Source organism: Lepisma saccharinum, chromosome 12 (assembly GCF_977018435.1).
Source record: "Lepisma saccharinum chromosome 12, izLepSacc3.1, whole genome shotgun sequence".
Taxonomy (NCBI): domain Eukaryota; kingdom Metazoa; phylum Arthropoda; class Insecta; order Zygentoma; family Lepismatidae; genus Lepisma; species Lepisma saccharinum.
The window spans coordinates 24,931,365-24,948,093 of NC_139240.1; the positions used below are offsets into that span (position 1 = coordinate 24,931,365).

Below are 16,729 nucleotides of genomic sequence, written 5' to 3' on the forward strand. Positions count from 1 at the left end.
GGGCTCTACCAACTGAGCCACCTAGTCATCCTTGACTTCAACCGATTTTTCGTTAAAATGTCTACATAGTACATGTCCTGTGTATATCAAATCGTAAGGTGTTGCCTGTATAGTGAACAAGCACAGAAAATATAGGAGAGAGAAGAAAACTGAGGAGCATTATCACCGGTTGAGGATAATTTTTTTCTGTGGTCAACAAGAGCTACTACTTCAAGGTGACAATGACAGTGGCCTAATAAGGGAGATTTCACACCGTGTTGCCTGAAGATTAGGTTTGTGTGGCCTTTTGTGTCGCTACGGTGTGAAACGTTGCTGTTGATTGGCCCATTCCAATCGACATGTATCACGTGTCCCTTTGGTCTGAAACCTTCCTAAGTCTTGAAAATCCAAGTCACAAGGATGGAAAATTAGGGCCTTGTTAAGGTTAGGTGTGAAGGCAGGCAGACGATAAAAACTTCTGGTGAGTTCATTTTAAAAAATGTGTCCGAGATAAAGAGAGGCGTGCCCAGGATTTTCGGAAGGGAGAGGGGTTACGCATACTATTTTTGGTAGTCAGTCCTGATTTTGCCATTTATTAGCTGTCTTTGACGTTCCTCTTTTTTTTTTAAAAAAAAAAGGAATACTGGGTCAAATGGGGTTATTACCTCACCAACCCTCCCTTGGGCACGTTACTGGAGATAAATGAGTAAGCATTTGATCATACTGGGAGACGAAACATTAGATGTGTTGGGAACGGAAGGCTTTTCATTATGCATTAATTGTTTCGTGATCCACATGTATTCGAGAAGACTTCCTTTGTTTCGTGCCGATATATAACAAGACAGCGGAAGCTGTGACAGGCATTTTTGAACACTTGTGAGTGCTAAGGCCTGAATCTGAACAATTTGGTGGGTTTCGGCTTTTATAAGAGCTGAAAAAATGTGAGGACAAGACACGTTAGTGATGTTCAGGCTCGAATCAGAGAGAAATATTCGAGAGCTGTCTGCGTCCAGTTCGCAACCCACAATTTGAATCTCGCGTTGTCGAGTGGATTGTCCATCCCGTGCATGTGTAACAGCTTTGTAAAAACACTCGAAGATACCATAGATGTTTTTATAGCTGATGAGAAGAAATGGACAAACACACATACTGAGATGGTTCCGGCACATATTATTAATGCATGGAAACAGAGGAGTCGAGTGGTAAAAAATGTTCCGATTTCACGTTCTGATTAAAATGATAGCCTTACAGTGGCAACGATTTAAGGGATAGTTGCTCCCCATTTTTTATTTTTCTGCTTCAAAATTATGGCCTCTTAATGTTAAGCCTTGGCTACCAAGAGAAAGTAAACTTTCCTTGCAACGCACTCCGCACCCCCCCCCCCCGTTTTGGAACCCAATTGCCACCACTGATCTTAAACATACAATTGTGAGGTTCTTACTATACCCCTTAAAAAAAATGGTGTTGAGCCCCCCCCGAAAGGAATTCCTGGATACGTGCCTGACTGCAACCTTTTGCTCAAGGAGATTTTACACCAAAGCAACACGCGACAAACGATACGAGGATTTCGCACCAAAGCGACACGGGTCGTTCGGTTCAAGGCAACTTTCATACCGAAGCTACACATGTTGCTTGGAAACGAGCCAATCAAGAGCAACATTTCACATTGTAGCGGCATGACAGGAAGCACAGGCCAGCGTTCGGTTGGTGAAATCCTCAAGCGACAAGTGTCGCGTGCCCCTTGTTGCTGTGGTGTGCAATCTCCCTAAAGCAAGACACTCATTGCATCGCACATGCGCGAACAACAAACCACGGCAACATGTTGCAAGCTATTGAGGAAATGGCCCAGTTTGAGCGACGCACAAGCGACAAAGCGACACGTGTGGCTTATAGTGTTGCCTAGATCTGTTGTTGTAATGTGCGGTTTATCGTGTCGCCTATCTGTTGTTCGCACAATTAGTAGCGAACGCTTGCTAATAGACTGAAGGCACCATGTGGCTTGTCACTTAGTTGGGAACTCCCCCTGTAGCGCGTCGCTTCTGTCTGAGCACCCTTCCTTTAAGGAGCTTTCCGACCAAAGTAACAAGTAGCACGCGAATACGCCATATGAACGTATCGTTTGCTGTTTGGACCCTCATGTGCAATGAATGCTATTTTACAGTCTGGTGTGTATGTGTCACTAGTGTGACAGTGTGAACATCCCGTGTTACTTGTCCCATTGGTTTGAAAGTTTCCTTAGACTCATGTCGATCGCACTAAGAAAGTTTTGTGGGGTTCCCCTTGTCGTTTCATGCAATCATCATTATCATCATCGCCGCGATTAGTTTAAAGCGGAACAAAAGAGACAGTAAATATCAAAAATACAAATGCTTCAGTGTGTATATCTTTAAAAGAAATGATGATGATGATAATAATAATGAACAGGACAGGACGTGGTCGACTGTCTAGAATGTTTGTTAATATCTTCGTGACCACTGTACCAAATATCATAGCAATTATCACATTCATAGAAATGCTTCATGTAAAAGAATCAGATGTTGCTGCAAAAACTCCATTTACTTCCATTATAAGCAGACGAATACCAATCAACACCAGCGCCTCTAGCGGTATCCTTTCTGAGTGGAACCTGCCATTAAGGCCAAAACCGTCCGTTTTCCACACTACATTATTCAAGGCACTGTACCAAAATATATTACTTTTTTTTCAAAATGTCCAGAAATGCTGAATAATCATAAATAAGCGAATTCTAACCGGAAATATTTTTACTTCCAGTTTTAAATTATCAGAAACTGAGATAAATGAAATCACATGGAAACAATTACATTGTTTTCCATTCATGTGCGCATTTTCTAGCTCTCGTCTTCTTCAGTTTCGTTCATACTACCAGTATCATTGAATTCTTTCGTAATAACACTGAAATATTGCAGTACGTCCCTTTTCAGCCTAATCCGATATTATAGCAAAGGAAAAACTATCGGATGCTGCTTACAGAAGGGGGAAGTTATAAGGTCACAGAGGAACAAACTACAGAAACAAGAGACACTTCACCAGGGGCGGCGCCAGAAATTTTTGATCGGGTGGGCAGAACGGATATCTTGACAAATTAGGGTGGGAAGGTATACACATAGAGTTCATCTGTTTTCACTAAAAATACTCCTGTCTCCAATTTACTTTCACTGCCACTATACTACCTGCACATGGTACATGGTATTTTTATTGCATTCACAATTTTTATTAAATTCACTATTTTTATTAAATTCACTATAGGCACACACATTTTCCAAATTCCAAGACACTAAGCCAAATCTTATTTTTTTCTCAGGACAACACTGGAACTGCCAAAAGTTCGGTTGCAATTTTCATCAATAAGGCACTCCGCTGAACAATACAGTACAAAATCATTAATTACAAATAAATTTATAGTAAAATTATTAAATTAAAGTTCAATGATTATTACAAAACTGCATGCATCTCCCTGTATTAAACCATAGCTTAAATACATAATAGATGCCTTTTTATAATTCAAATTATAATTAACACTAAATATTTAATCAAGAACACCAAATATGAATTAGACCGTTACCACATTTTCGAAGACACACTACACTGTATCTGTACATATTATCAGCCACTACTCGGTAAATTGTGTGTCACATCATCTTTAACAAATCATATGTAATATCTGTGTTATGTGCTAAGTATTTATAAGCATGATTTGACTTATAGAAATGGTTGCATTCCGATCGAAGAGAGCAAGAAAATTTGCACTTAATGTTTACTCGTTTCCAACCTTTTCTCTTTTTTTGATAGTTTCCCACCTCATTGGCCTGAGCTGACAGTTTACATTAATGCAGAGCTATACGTCTGTTTTTATGCATACCATCAAATACATTCACTACTTCTTCCAGGTCAATACATTTCACAATTCTTCGTTCTACAGCAATCAGACACAGATTACTCAACTTATCATTTGCCATTCGATTCCTCAAATAGGTCTTGATTTGCCTCATACACGAGAACGAATGCTCAAATGGTGCACTCGAAACAGGCATAGTAATTGATATAACAACTAATTTATGTGTTTCGTGGAAAGCAATTTGGAATATATCAAGAAATTCAGCAAAATCTATCATTGTTTCTACCCGGCAATTTTTCTCTTGTTGATACCGCTTCAAAACTTTTGGTAGTAATTTTAATTCAACATCAACGCTATCCATATCACGTCCATAATGAAGTGCAAGAGGCTTTATCTGCTCAACTGACAAGAAATTTTCATTTTTAGGGTGAAGGCTACTAACTCCGCTAAGAATATCACTGTTTACTGTGAAACGTCGATCCATCTCTGACATGATTCTGTCTACGACAGGAAGAAATATTTTCATCCTGAAATCATTCTTGGATTCCAGCATATCCTTCTCTATGGGCATGTGTTCTGTAACAATGAACTGAGAGAGGTGACGGGGCAACGATTTGTTTCTGGATAGAGGGCATGTGATAGGAATATTGCAATCTTTTGCTGCATTTACAGATTCGGTCCAAATTTTATCGAAATCCTTTTCTGAATCTCTTATGTTCCGAAATTCTTCTAATAATCCATTGATGATCGTGGAAGCATTAGCCATGTCGCAATTTTTATGCTGTAAATAATCTGACAAATTCTTCAGCTTTCCCAAAACAAAAGTGAACATGTGGAGTTGGAAAAGAAACTGAAAATTCATTGCATTTAACAGGTTTTTAGCATCAGCTGATCTGGTACGATTTTCACAGCCGCATTCAGCAAGAGTTAAAATGACGGCTCTCGATGTTCTCTTCAAAGATGCACAAGCTGCAACCTGTAGGGAAATAATAGGAGGTTCTATTATATTGTTCCAGGTTCTTGACCAATTAGTCAACAGTTTTCTGAGAGAAAAATAAACTAAATAGTTGTAATAATAAATTACAAATTGCTCAAAATGTTTCTGTTTATTTAAATTTCAATATTTTAAATGGGGGAAACAGCTGTCTTACACTGGAGAAAAAAAGAGTTGTAAAAAAGTCTAGCCATGCGTATGTGTGGTGCGTGCAATTCGTTGTTGTTGTTGATACATGATTGTTAGTTTTTGAAAGTAATAGTATGGAATGTAAGGCGGAATGTATTATAAAAACAAGTGCAAGGAAGAGCATACAGTATTCTTTCATTTCGAAGAGATTCTCAGACACATGTTTGCTCTTTACTAATCCAATCACGCAATATGGTGGTTTACTTGTTTTCCTTCTACTTTTTAGCAGAAAATATCAAGTACAATAAGAGCATTTCCACCATTACATTGGAAAATCTTTAATTGCAACAAAATATGTATGCACAGTATCTATGTTGGAGAAAAATGAGTGGAGCACAAGGAGAGAGAGAAAGAGAGAGAGATTGAGAATATTTTGTAGATGGCAGTTACATTAAAACACACCTACAAATATCATTGATCTACGTATATTTCAATTTGATTATATTACGTCGCTTCTCTACCTATTACGTTAATTGGGACAAATAGAATGAACGATGGGCATGTGAAATGGATGATAGATCAAACACAATCATAGCATGATCGAAGTTCGAACTTCAAATCTCTGGCTTCTAGCACCTGACTCTGACCACTCCGCTACGGAGCCCGGCGACGACATATATGATCGCATGTAAAATGCATATTAATTTGTTCACAAACTTCAGGAAAATATCCTGGTTTTTAATTAAATGGAAAATAATTACAAGCAGCAAAACGAGAGGTTATATGTGTGCGTGTGGATTCAGTATCCAAAAAGAATGAATACATATCGAAAGACAAAACGGTTTGGCATTTCAAGTATTTTCTGTTTCAAGGAATGGATACATCGCTTATAGCTGAATTTTCTTTCCCACTTTCTTCGTCACCCTGCCTTCCCATCGCACCATCTGCATCCATCTCTTGTGTCGGGATCAGTGTATGAATTGAGTGCATGTCTTATTATGTGTGTATGTGTGCAGTTTTACTATAACACTAAAACATTAGCAGAAAAAAACATCGGAAGTAAGGGACCGTGCATGATTTTACTGTATCTACATTGCAGGTTTTTGGTTTGAACGGAGATGCATTTCAAAGAACTGTAGGCTGAAGAAACCAAATTTCTTAAACATTATTTCATACTGGTCTTCATATATCATATTAAATCACTATTATTTGAATAATTAAATCATGAAATGTTTAATAGTCAGAGATTGTATCATATACGTAGGAAGATAATATACAAAAGTAGTATAAGTGGCTAGGAATTATTAAGTAAAGACAAATAAAAGAACGTTGTATGTGATATTAAACCAGCCAATATAGATTCTAGGACTGAGCCGATACCACTTTCAACTGATGCTGATATTCTTACAGATTCTCATTGATCTCGTACCAATATCGGTGCTTGAAAATTGTAACAATTAGAAGTTGAAAAATAAAGAAAATAATATGACCCTAATATTAGTGGGTGAGTATTTCACTCGTTATAAGTATCAATTTACCAGAGCATTGTCTCAAATATTCACAGATTACATCAGAATGTTAAAAATACCTTATATGTAATCATAGAACACGGTCTTCACACAATATTAGTGCAAAATAAGTGAAAACTTCGAATTTTGCATAATTTCCATTTTAATTAGACTCCGCGAAAGTGTCGCATGGCATTTTGTGGACCCCACGGAATTCCAATATGCTGGAAAATTATCGGTATATAAAATCTGATCGATGCTTTCCATAACCAATACTACCAGTATCGGCTGATACCAATACATTGGCACCGGTATCGGCTCAATCCTAATAGATTCTTTAGTGGAGTGTGCAGCATCAGAGAGATTTGTTTTATGTTACAGAAAAGTAATTTACAACTTCGTTAAATCTCATTAACATTATCCCATTTGATTTAGGAACATTTCATATCACTCGATATTTCAAATTAACAATTATTGCTAGCGAATATTTCTGACAACGCAACCCAAAACAGGCGGCAAGCTAGATAAATATAATATAAGTAACAAATAAGTACACGAGTGTTATAAAATATTATGTAAAAATCCTTACCTGACATACCCATCTTGTTTCACTTATCTTCTGTAGTTCAACAACACGCCCACCCATCTTCTCTTGCATCTTGATTAACCTCGGATGAACAACAGATCCACTAAGGAAAACGTATAGAGATTCCAAGAGGTCAAAGAAAGTTCTACAATGGCTTACTCCTTTACAAACTTCTACAATGACAAGATTCAATCTGTGGTTCATGCAGTGGATGTATATCGCCTGAGGCACTTCTTGCCTGAAGAGAGCTTGAACGCCTTGAGATTTCCCACTTAAGACATTAGCTCCATCATATGTTTGACACACACAGTTTTCCAAAGGAATACCACAATTGTTGAGAGTCTCTTTCATGTAAAGAAACAAAGATTTTGAGTCCAACGCTTCTGCTGGATGGAATCCAAGGAAGCGTTCGTACACAGTTCCTTTCAAATAATATCGAACAACAATAGTTAATTGCTCTGTTTTGCTAATGTCCTTGGACTCATTAATCATTAAACTGTAGTACACGGATTTGTCAATTTCACTTTTGATTGTTTTCAAAGTGAGTTTACTGAACACATCAAGTAATTCATTTTGTATAGAATGGTGCAAATATTTCGAATTCTTAGGACCATTATCTATCTTCTTCTTCAAAACACTATCAGTTTTTGCAACAAGTGAAACAAGTTCCAAAAAGTTTCCTCTATTTTCGCTGCTTTCCTCCTCATCGGCTCCTCTTTGAGCAATCCCTTGCAGAGCTGTATAGCGTAGTATATCTGCAAGCCTGGAAAGGTATTCCCTGTTTTCCTTAACTTGAGCTGAATATACTGAACTCACTACAGTGGCCACAGATGTTTCACTGCCTTTCGATTTCATATCTTAGAAAGACACCCAAGCGACTTGTGATGACTTGTGATGTTCACTATTTTCGTGTTTCCGAAATCCAGATTCTTTCTCCAAAGCTCTTTTCCAATTTTTGTAACTTTCACTTATGAATACTTGGTTTTCTCTTCTCCCAACAAAAGTAGAAAACTGTCTACACGGAAAACAAAACACAGCGTCATTATTCACACTGTATTCAATCCATGGAAAATCCTTGTACCACTCACTATTGAAACCTCTATTATTCTTACCATATTTTGTTTGTGGAAAATTCCGTAGATTTGGTTGGCGAGGGGACTCAGCTGGTGATTGTGCCAAATCACTGAAACAATCCTGTACCTTTACACTTTGGATTTTGGCTGAATTTTCACTGCTCTTGTGTGGTTTTCTACGAAGCCTCTCATCCATGCAAACTTCACTGTTTCCGTTATCACTATCCTCATTATCCGATGCACTGTCATCCTCGGTATCTTCATATTCAAAATCTTCTATTTCTGACGCAGTACTTTCTTGCGTATGTTCAACTCTGGTCTTTTTTGCAGATATCGGCGCAGAACTGCCAATGTTTTTTTCATCGTCATCATCATCTGTAGAACAATGATCTCTTTTCCTACTCGATGAAGCCAATGCGAAAAAGTCACTGATAAGCTTATTAGCCATTACCGTAGCTCTTTTCTGTCCTTACTGACAAAGAAGAAATGAGCAGGCGTTTCAGTAAATTCAAGTCGCTTATGTTTACTAACATGCCTCATAACCATTGCTCAACACAACTTGGTGATTGTTGAGGCGTAGTATGTACTATTGTTCTGTATTCTTTCCTTTGTGGAACAAAAGCACCGTGGGTTTTATAAACATAAATATAGCAAAGCGGCAAGAGAGAGGAAGGAAACGTTTTTATCGGCCTTGCTCCTTTAAGTTTGTACTGGAAACGAAGATTGGGAAAGCATTCTGAATTATCGTTTTTCCTTTTAAAGATTGTATTGTATACATGAATAGTATTGGGGCTAAAAGCAACGTGAAATTAAGCTGTTCAGATTACCCTACATGTATTTAAATCATTTTCAAAAATCTTAATTTCTGAAATTTTTGGGTGGGCAGCGGAATTTTTGGGTGGGCGCTTGCCCACCTGTGCCCACCCTTGGTGCCGTCCTTGCACTTCACAGCACACAACTGACAATTGCAAACTGTCAGCAATAGGAAGGAATTCTCCTCCTAGAGTACTATCTTCCCACTTAAATCCACCCCTCTTCCGAGGCGTGTACATCGCTTTGGAATTCAGATCTACCAAACGAAAGATGAAACATATGATAAACATTGAAATTCCTGGCACCTGGCTGGAGCCTACCGATGGACCACCTCCAGGATATAAATTTAGTACAACAACTTTCTCTTTTCCTCTTCATCTATTGTTTGCAAGAATTAATGTATCAAAGAATGGGCTTTTATATCACAACAGAAACTAAATTCCAGCTCACTTTGAGTCCAAAATCGCCAATAATTTATGACACGTTTGTGACACAATTTAAGTGTCACAAAGTAACTGTAAAAGTAACTGTTAAAACCTTACTTCTATCATAAAAAAGTAACAGTTACAGTTACTCACTTTTAAAAGTAACTAGTTACAGTTACATTTTCTCAAAAAAGTAACTGTTACTTGTAACTAGTAACTTCCAAACACTGGCTTGAATGAAATGCAAAAAATATTGTGCCAAGGGAGGAATAAACGGAGCAGATGGGTGACCGCACTCCCCACTCTATCAAACAAACAGAATGTAATATTTCAGGATATTTGTACTATGTCTCACAAAAAACTTCCACGTACAAGCCCTACATGATAGAAGAAATATATATTTGGTTAGTCAAAAAGTAAATGCAATGTTTTTCTTTTCTTCCGTAGGTTGGCTGTACAGCTTTATGCACTCGCAAGTCGATAGATAGTATCATTGTCTTCGCCTGTGGTAGGTCACAGCGTCATCACTTCAGTTCGCTCTGCAGTGTTGCCAAGTAAACATGGCTGCGCCACTGTCCGTGTGCACCACAGAAGAACAGCATTTTGTAATCCGTTTTTCGTGGTCTGAAGGTGTACCAGGAGCTGAAATCCATAGAAGACTTTCAGCATAATACGGTGACAATGTTTTACCACTGCGAAGTGTTTACCAGTGGATTGAAAAGTTCAAAAGCGGTAAAACAACTGTGAAGGATGAGGAAAGAGCAGGTCGTCCAGCCACATCCACTACTGATGACAACATTGAGCAAGTTCGTGAGCTGGTTCTGAATAACCGACGAGTGACTGTTGATGAAGTGGCAAACCATATGCACGTTAGTCATGGTTCTGCATATGAAATTATCCATAACAGGCTCAACTTTCATAAAGTCTGTGCGAGATGGGTCCCTAAAGAACTCACTGACGACAACAAGCGAAATCGTGTGAGAATCTGTCAGCAATTATTGGACAGACATGCTAACGAAGGTGAAGCCTTTTTTAAATGAATCATCACTGGAGATGAAACATGGATCCATCACTTCGAACCTGAGAGCATACGCCAGAGCATGGAAAAACCCTGAATCTCCAGTGAAAAAAAGAAGTCAAGTGTCAACACTCTGCAGGAAAAGTGATGCTCACACTTTCTTGGAACTCAGAAGGGGTAATTATGGAACATTATGTTGAAAAGGGGACAACAATAAACAGTCAACGATACATTGATATTCTTTCGAACAAGTTGAAGCCTGCAATTCGAAGTAAACTACGAGGTCGATTGTCCCCATGCCGCCGCCAACACCGCTCAAACTCTTCAGAATCTTGGCTTCGATGTGTTAGAGCATCCTGCATACAGTCCCAATCTCGCCCTGTTGGATAACCATCTGTTCGGTCCACTTAAAGATGCTTTAAGAGGCCGTTGATTCGACACAGCTCAACAAGTGAAGGAAGCGGTGCATACGTGGCTTGCTGCTCAACCGAAAAAAAAAAAAAATTCTCAGGGTATCGGAAAGCTTGTGGAACGTTGGACCAAGTGTATTGAAGTGCAGGGGGACTATGTTGGACAATGATATCATTGTAAGTTTTCTATTGTTGCTGTGAAAAATAAAAAAAAATGATTGCATTTACTTTTTGACTGACCTAATATATCAGTTACATATACTTCTAAACAACTCATTAGACTCCTCTCAACTGCTCTCAGAAATCCCTTGTTATGTACTATATAAGTCCGCGGAGAGAGCTGTTTCAAGTACTGAGAGCTCTAAGAAAGTCACCCAATGTGGCACCCAGTCGGAAAATGTGTAGGTTACCTATACATTATACAACGAAATTTGCAAAATCATATGATAAAGTGGACATCTTTAAAAGCTTACGAAAGTTCAATAGGGAAATCAAAACTTATATTCAAAACAAGATTTGACGTTATGTAGCAGTTCAGTCATTTTCTATGTAATACTTGGTTTGTTCAGGTGAAAGAATTGATGTTAAGGACCAGTTTTTTGCTATTTACTATCAATATTTCTATACCTCATCATTTATATGTAATGTGTGGCTCATAAGTTTCTCTTTGGTTGTTTTGTTTTGCTCTCTTTCTATTTTTGTCATATCATGTGTATGATTCACCCTCACTTGTAAGGTTGCTACTTTCCATTTCTTTTTCATATACTTTTTATATTAATGTTTATATTACTTAACACATTTTTTCATCTTATTGTACCTTATCGATTCTATTGATTGCATACTCTGTGTAACAAGCAATGTGATAATACAAGACACTGTAAATGGGCATTTGCCTGTAGTGTCATGTCTTTAAATAAATCTATATACAGGGTGTCCGAAAAGTCTTTCCCTGATTACAAACTTTATTCATATCCGCTATATGTAAGGTAGAGATGTGAAACTGGTGCCAAAATGTTGGAAATCTAACCAAGCTTTTTGTTGCAGGTTTCAGTAACATGGCTGTAGTGTAGCAGTGTCAACACCCAGGAAACCAGAAATGTTCACAAATCAGAAAAAGCTCAGTGTGTCCTCTGGTATCACGAGACCCGGTCACCAATAACAGTGCAGAGGAACTTTCAAACAATGTGTGGAAAGATGCCACCTCATGTCAAGAACATTAAGTCGTGGTCTGACAAGTTCAAGACCACAGGATGTGTTGCTGACTTACCGAGAAGTGGTCGAGTATTAGCACTTTGTATGCACGAAACAATAAACTTTTGTGTAAGATATCATGAAGAGAACTGTCTGGCAACTGTAATTCACGTGATTCCCTATGAACTGATTTCTTGGGACTTCGCACAAAAGACTGTCTCACTGCTTTCACCCTTTCAGCTGAGGGTGATGGTCTGCCACTTCTCGGTAAGTCAGCAACAGATCTTGTGGTCTTGAACTTGTCAGACCACGACTTAATGCTCTTGACATCGGGAGGCATCTTTCCACACATTGTTTGAAAGTTCCTCTGCACTGTTATTGGTGACTGGGTCTCATGATACCAGAGGACACACTGAGCTTTTTCTTGATTTGTGAACATTTCCGGTTTCCTGGATGCTGACACTGCTACACTACAGCCCAGTGGCGCAGGAACGGGGGGGGGATACAGGGGTACATTGTACCCACGCAAATTTTTGAAGGGGGGTACTATACCCCCCATAATCGTAAATCGAGTTGTACCCCCTGTACCCCCCTTTGGTAATTTGACAGCAGACGGAAGGTGCTACTGTTAAAATTACCTATTATCAATTCGCCCAATAAAAAAATGTATTATTGTTTATAAATTTTAAGCATTTTAGTCCTTACCACAGAAATTCAAAACATTTAATTGTAAACTTATTATACTACATTGTGCTTGCTACTAGTTAGTTCATTGACCTAAGTTCTTGGAAACCTCTTTAAGGAGATGAAAATTGTTTAAAATGTGTGTGGAACGATGGAATCAGATTGACTCTCAGACAATTACGCTGCAGACGATTGCTGCTTTGCGTAAGGGGGGGTACACATTTCTAAAGCAGTGGTCGCGTCGATTCAAAGATAAGATACAAATCTTCACCAGAAGAGTATATGACTGACCCCATTTTCTTTTGAATATTTATAATGGAATTTTCCGAAACGGAACACTTACACGAACGAGACGAGACACGACAGACCAACTTGGGGGGGGGGGGGGGGTTACAATGCTCTCCTGTACCTCACCCATATTTTTCATAAATTTGTAAGAGGTTGTTGGGAAAACTATACTTAAACCTATATATTAACATCTATATTTTTTTAAAAAATAGAGTGCCGATTAGCCTATCTGATAATGAGGTGAATTTGGAATAAATTTTCATAACTTCAGAGTGGAAACCAAAAGAAAAATAAGCACAAACAAGAACGAGAAGGACCTCACCACACAGGAGACGAGATGAGGCTGTGACAATTCTCGACTCATCGCATCGCGATATCATTCCTTGGTGAAATGAAATCTTTCCTAGACATTTAAACAATGTGCAATTTGCGATTTTATCAGAGGGGGGACTATTTTTTACCTATGTATTAGGTATACTTATAATTGGACATTAATTGCTTAAAATTTAATTGTGATATCGAATGCAACACAAACACACCGCCGTTTTATGTTAAACTCTAAAGTCAAATTGTAAGAAAATTACATTAGTCATATGAATGCACGAGATAAATGAGACTCACTGAAGGTTCTATTGATATATTTTGGATTGGATTCACAAGGTTTCTGGGAGTAAGATGGGAATATTTGATTGATTCATTTGGTTTATTTTACTTCGCATTTCTGCCACTTTTGGCTAATCACGAAGATGAGGATGAGTGATGATGATATGATGAAATTGATGGACACTCAAAAATAACACCCATGGGCAGGCCAGGATTCGAACCTGAGCCCTCAGGCACCATAGCGCGCTATGCTAACCCCTCCGCCACGGAGTCTGGCGAGGTGGGAATGTGTTTTGGATTTTCTTTGTAGATGCGAAAATCTTTAATTGTGACGCGCACATGCTTGTTCTCACATTAAAGTTTACCTTTTCACATAAACGAGAAATTGACATGTCATCCTAAAACACACACATGTATCTGCATTTAATTCCACTACGTACGAAAATAAACCTTGGCCGGCTCTTCACATTGTCCACCAAAAATTGAAAAGAAAGAATAAACTAACGGAACTGAAGTGGAACTCTATATAATGTAGTTTCTATATCCAGTGGGTGGGAGATGATTAGTCCTGGTTGGGGTGGCTCAAGATTCCCCTCACTCCTGATTTTCCATTCCGTGAAATCCAAATAAGCCCAGAATGAGGTCCAGAGCTTAGGCTTATATGTTTTTTTAAACTTAAATTCTAACAAAAACAATGAAAAATATTTATGTATATTTTGCATTAAATAACAGGACATTTGTGTGTGCTGTTCTAAAAGAGAATATTTCTCATGGCTTCACATTATACCTAGGTATCAAGGACGTTTTTGTGGGGGTCCAGGGGGGTCCGGACCACTTCACCCCAAAAGACTTACCAAGTAGTAAAAGTAATTTATCAAAATATAATTGTTTAGCATTTGTTATACTCAATTTCCATCAATGCCAATACCATGCTTGAACAGCGTAACAATTAAAAGGGGTGCGGCAGAAATATCTCCCGGATTTCATTTGTGAATAACAAAGCAACGATAGATGTTATGCAAAACTTTATTGCACAGTTGGAAAGAACAAGATTTACCATTTTATTGCACATTTGAAAAGAACAAAATGTTCCAATTATTTTTTGTCAAAATTGCCACAAGTCACCATTTTGTGTGACATATTTGACTTTGTTTTAAAATGATATCGTCCAAATACCGATCTGCACAGTGTATGCATTTCTGAAGTCTCGCCCTGAAGTTCTGCATTACCCTCCTAGTCATGTCTGGTCGGTATTGCCGCTCTTTCCTGTCTGATACCATCTTTCAGATCATTGGCTGTCCTCGGCCTTCCTTGGTAAACTTTAGCCTTCAAGTACTCCCACAGAAAGAAGTTCCAGGGTGCGAGCTCGGGGGAACAAGTTGGACATGGAAGGTCACTTCGAAGCGAGATCAGACGTCCTAGAAACATTTCACGTAGCACGTTCATCGATACGTGTGCTGTGGCACCATCCTGCTGGAACCACACAGCCAATTTGCCACGTTCGTTCGATTGCGGCTGCGGGAAGTTACATTAACTGCGTGTTATCCTCAAAAAAGTAGGGGCGTTCATGAAGTTGTCTCAGTACATATGGGAAACAAAATGGTAATCCTTGTTCTTTCCAACTGTGAAATAAAATTCTGCATAACATCTATCGTTACTTTGTTATTCACGAATGAAATCCGGGAGTTATTTCTGATGCACCCTGTATACTCGATGGTTTTCTCCGCTGAACTTATTGGAAGGCAAGGAATTTGGCTCATACGGCTTTGAAGGATTCCAAAGATTTATGCACACTACTAATTATAATATCCATAAAATATTAATCAGGAACTTTACTTTCGTTAATTGGATCTAACTCCTTTTTTTGTTATTCAATAAATATTCAATTCTTTTTCTATCTGACATTAAAATTCTTACCAGGGCAGTTGTTTTTGTGCAAATCTTGGCGATCTTAAATACACGTACGCTAGATTATGAATACTTGCTGTTATATTTCTATTCTTTTACTATCTTTTACCTATTCATGTAATAATAACAATACAATATTAATTAATTATTATATTAATTTAATTAAATATAATTATTCTAATTATTATTATTGTGATATATATATATATATATATGTAAGGGGTGACCTTCCACATAGTACACCCAAATGTCAACCTCATTTCCACGTTAGTGCACCCTGGACTGAAGACTAACGAGGCTCTGGCGACTGGCCCCATGGCCAGTGTAATTTTGTTTGTATTGTCCTGTTCTTTTGTCCTTATGTGTGCTGAGTGCCCCTTTACAGCCTCAGCTTTTAACGGAAGTCAGAACATTTTAAGCTTTTAAGATTTTACTTACGCAACGGTAAAGTTGTTCTTCGTAAAGGTAAGGGGTTGGACCCCGTATAATGTGACGGGTGCAAAATAGCCTGAGTGCTGACGCACCCAAAATTTTAAAATCATTATCATTATCATATGTGGGAGGCTGAATTTTGTACCCCCCCCCCAAATGAAAAACGTTCCTGCGCCACTGCTACAGCCACATTACTGAAACCTGCAACAAAAAAACTTCATTAGATTTCCAACATTTTGGCACCACTTTCACACCTCTACCTTACATATAGCACATATGAATTAAGTTTGTAATCAGGGAAAGACTTTTCGGACATCCTGTATATAAAAAATGGATGTATGTATGTTTGTTCCGGCATAACTGTTGAACGTCTGGAGCAATTTCAACCAAACTTAGTACACATATCACTTGCAACTTGGAAAGATACTGTCGTTTAACTCCAAGACACCCCTGGCACCCCTAGGGGTGGGGTGGGGAGGGATGACATGTAAAACGTCTGATATTAGTGTAGAATCCATAGTTTTCGGGGTCGCTAAGATGAATAGTGACACTCCCAATGACGTTAAATTCCAAGACACCCCTGGCTTCCCTAGGGGTGGGGGTGGGAAAGGGGTGATATGTAAAAATAATCGAGATCGAGCAATATTAGTGTGGAATCCATAGTTTTCAGGGTCGCTAGGATGAATAGTGACACTCCCAATGCTGGTCAACTCCAAGACACCTCTGACACCCCTAGGGGTGGGGTGTGTCACGTGCCAGTTTCAGACGACACAATGAATGTTGCAAGGAGGAATGGTTTCTCGGAATCGACAAGAGATGGCAGCACGCTATA

General features: G+C 38.5%; 1 protein-coding gene across 1 annotated transcript; it reads right to left on the reverse strand.

The window, feature by feature from the left end:
* Positions 1 to 3,824: 3,824 nt before the first annotated feature.
* On the reverse strand, positions 3,825 to 7,907 carry LOC145996274 (zinc finger MYM-type protein 1-like). The gene is made up of 2 exons (XM_083132701.1): positions 7,056 to 7,907; positions 3,825 to 4,811 (listed from the first exon to the last, which is right to left on the reverse strand). Exons 1-2 carry the CDS (start codon positions 7,905 to 7,907, stop codon positions 3,825 to 3,827), a joined length of 1,839 nt encoding a protein of 612 aa, XP_082988827.1.
* Between the last annotated feature and the right edge of the window lie 8,822 nt (positions 7,908 to 16,729).

Bases quoted from the DNA above. Each gene is read 5' to 3' on its own strand.
- LOC145996274 (XM_083132701.1), bottom strand. From the start codon at position 7,907: ATGAAATCGAAAGGCAGTGAAACATCTGTGGCCACTGTAGTGAGTTCA. The intron at 4,812-7,055 runs GTAAGGATTTTT...ATTTCCCTACAG, and splicing joins AAACAAGATGGGTATGTCAG to GTTGCAGCTTGTGCATCTTT.